Below are 2,184 nucleotides of genomic sequence, written 5' to 3'. Positions count from 1 at the left end.
CGAACCCAGTTACCCTGGATACCCTAACATGAGTGAAACTAAAGGAAATGACCTGAAATCTAACCTTCTGAGGATGATAATGGAGGAAACAAAATTCATAAAGAAATAGGGGAAGATAAAGTCAAACATATCGTGACCATCTATAAAGAACTAGAGGAAGACACAGCAGAAGAGTTTGTGGCCATGAGAGAAGAAATAATTAAATCAATGGAAGAAATGAAAAAAAATAGAGGAAAGTTCAAACAAACAGGTGATGGATTTGAAGGAAAAGCAGGAAAATATAAACAGGTAAAGGAAATCAACAAAACAGTTCAAGATCTAAAGACGGATATGGAAATATTAAAAAAAACACAAATTGAGGAAATCATGGAGAAAGACAATTTAAGGAAGAAAACAGGAACTACAGAGGTAAGTATATCCATCATATTACAAATGATGGAAGAAAGAATCTCAGGGATTGAAGATACAATGGAAGAAATAGATGTATCTGTCAAAGAAAATATTAAATCTAAAATATCCCTGACACGAACCATTCAAGAAATCAAGGAAAACAAGAAAAGACAAAACCTAAGAATAATGGACATAGCAGAAAGAAAAAAGATTCTCCAAATGCCCAGAAAATATTTCCAACAAAATCATATTTCCACAATTTAAAGAACAGTCCTATAAGCATGCAAATTTATCATGGCCTGAAAGCATAGCAAAAAGATATTGAAAGCCACCATGACCCTGTTCACTTCTCTGATGCTTCTAGCATGTACTATATGCTCTTAGTGCAACACCAAAGCTTGTAAATTCTTAACTTAGCTTCTCCTTTTAATCTATACACACCAGTGTTGACAATTCTATGGAAGAATGGAGGCTATCTCTCAAGTATTAATCAGTCATGCATAACAAATCCCAGGCAGAAACAGGAAGTGTGTAGGCCCAGGGTTGTGTGTGGTACAGGCAGCCAGTGAGATGCTCAAGGAGGTTTGTGTTGGAGGATGAAGCACTGTGGGAGGAGAGCTGTAACTCTGCAGACAGTAATAAACTGCCAGGTCTTCTGCCTGCACACTGTTGATTTTGAGAGTGAAATCTGTCCCAGATCCACTGCCTGTGAAGCGATCAGGGACCCCAGAGGGGCGATTGGATGCATAGGAGATTAGCAGTTTAGGAGGCTGCCCTGACTTCTGTTGGTACCAATGTACATAATTACTCACACTCTGACTGGACTTGCAGCCTAGAGTGATCCTGTCTCCTACAGATGTGGACATTAATTCGGGAGACTGGGTCATCACAATGTTCCCCTCAGCACCTGCAATCAGAAATAGACAATGAGTATTCACATACACACACAAAGAGTTCTTGATACAAGTGTTGGGATCTAAAATGCCTTTCCTAATGTCATTGCCTGAATACCACTGGATTCCTGTAGAAAATAGCTATTTCTCTACAAATGAATTAATTTGATGATATTCTAATGCTCTTTAATACTCACCAGACATCCATAGGAGCAGGAAGACAAAGACCTGGTGTGACTCCATCTTGGTGCCCCAGGCTCTCTGAAGCTATTCAGTTCTCACTGCAAGGGCCTTGTTTATAAATTATGGCCAGCTGGGATGGCTTGTAGAAAGTTATGCAAAGTAGTCATCAAATGAGAAAGTAAATAGCCAGGGTACTGGGTTGTGAGAGCATACAGGTTAAAGCTACAGCCAAAACTATTATTAAAATGATTAACCAATCACTAGGGGAAAAAGTCAACATAGAAGCTCAAGGACCAACTTAGAGCTCTCAATCTGCAAATATCAAGATGCACTCATGACAGCCTTCTGTTAAAAATAAAAAACATTTAAAACAAGTAAGTTTAATAGAAATAATACTAGAAAAACTTTGATTACAATCATGAGGAAACAATATCGTGATAAACAACAGCAGAAAGAAGCAGGAGAAGGAGAAGGGAAAGAAAGAAGGAAAAGTAGAAGAGTAGATGAGAGAAAGGAAAGAAGGACAGGATGTAGAAAAGGAGAGGGAAATCTGGATTTTATATATAGGTAAAATTTATTCATACATAAAATCAGAAGTTCAATAAAGAAAAATAAGGTCATTTCTGGAATTTAAAGATTATCTATTTAAAGAATATGGATTGTGAATATGAAAAGAAAAATGTCATTTCTAAACTACTTATTCCGCTAATGAACACAG

At 37.2% G+C, this 2,184-nt stretch overlaps 1 gene segment (V, D, J or C); it reads right to left on the bottom strand.

The window, feature by feature from the left end:
* Window positions 1-946: 946 nt before the first annotated feature.
* Window positions 947-1,526, bottom strand: LOC129674795 (immunoglobulin kappa variable 4-1-like; the record flags this gene model as incomplete). The annotated part of the segment is given in 2 exon segments: window positions 947-1,297; window positions 1,481-1,526. Coding segments are annotated over 2 exon segments (397 nt in total), but the record flags the coding sequence as incomplete, so codon positions are not given.
* Between the last annotated feature and the right edge of the window lie 658 nt (window positions 1,527-2,184).

Source organism: Psammomys obesus, unplaced genomic scaffold (assembly GCF_907164565.1).
Source record: "Psammomys obesus unplaced genomic scaffold, mPsaObe1.curated_primary_1811, whole genome shotgun sequence".
In the NCBI taxonomy this organism is placed as follows: domain Eukaryota; kingdom Metazoa; phylum Chordata; class Mammalia; order Rodentia; family Muridae; genus Psammomys; species Psammomys obesus.
This window is presented reverse-complemented; position numbering and strand designations above follow the sequence as displayed.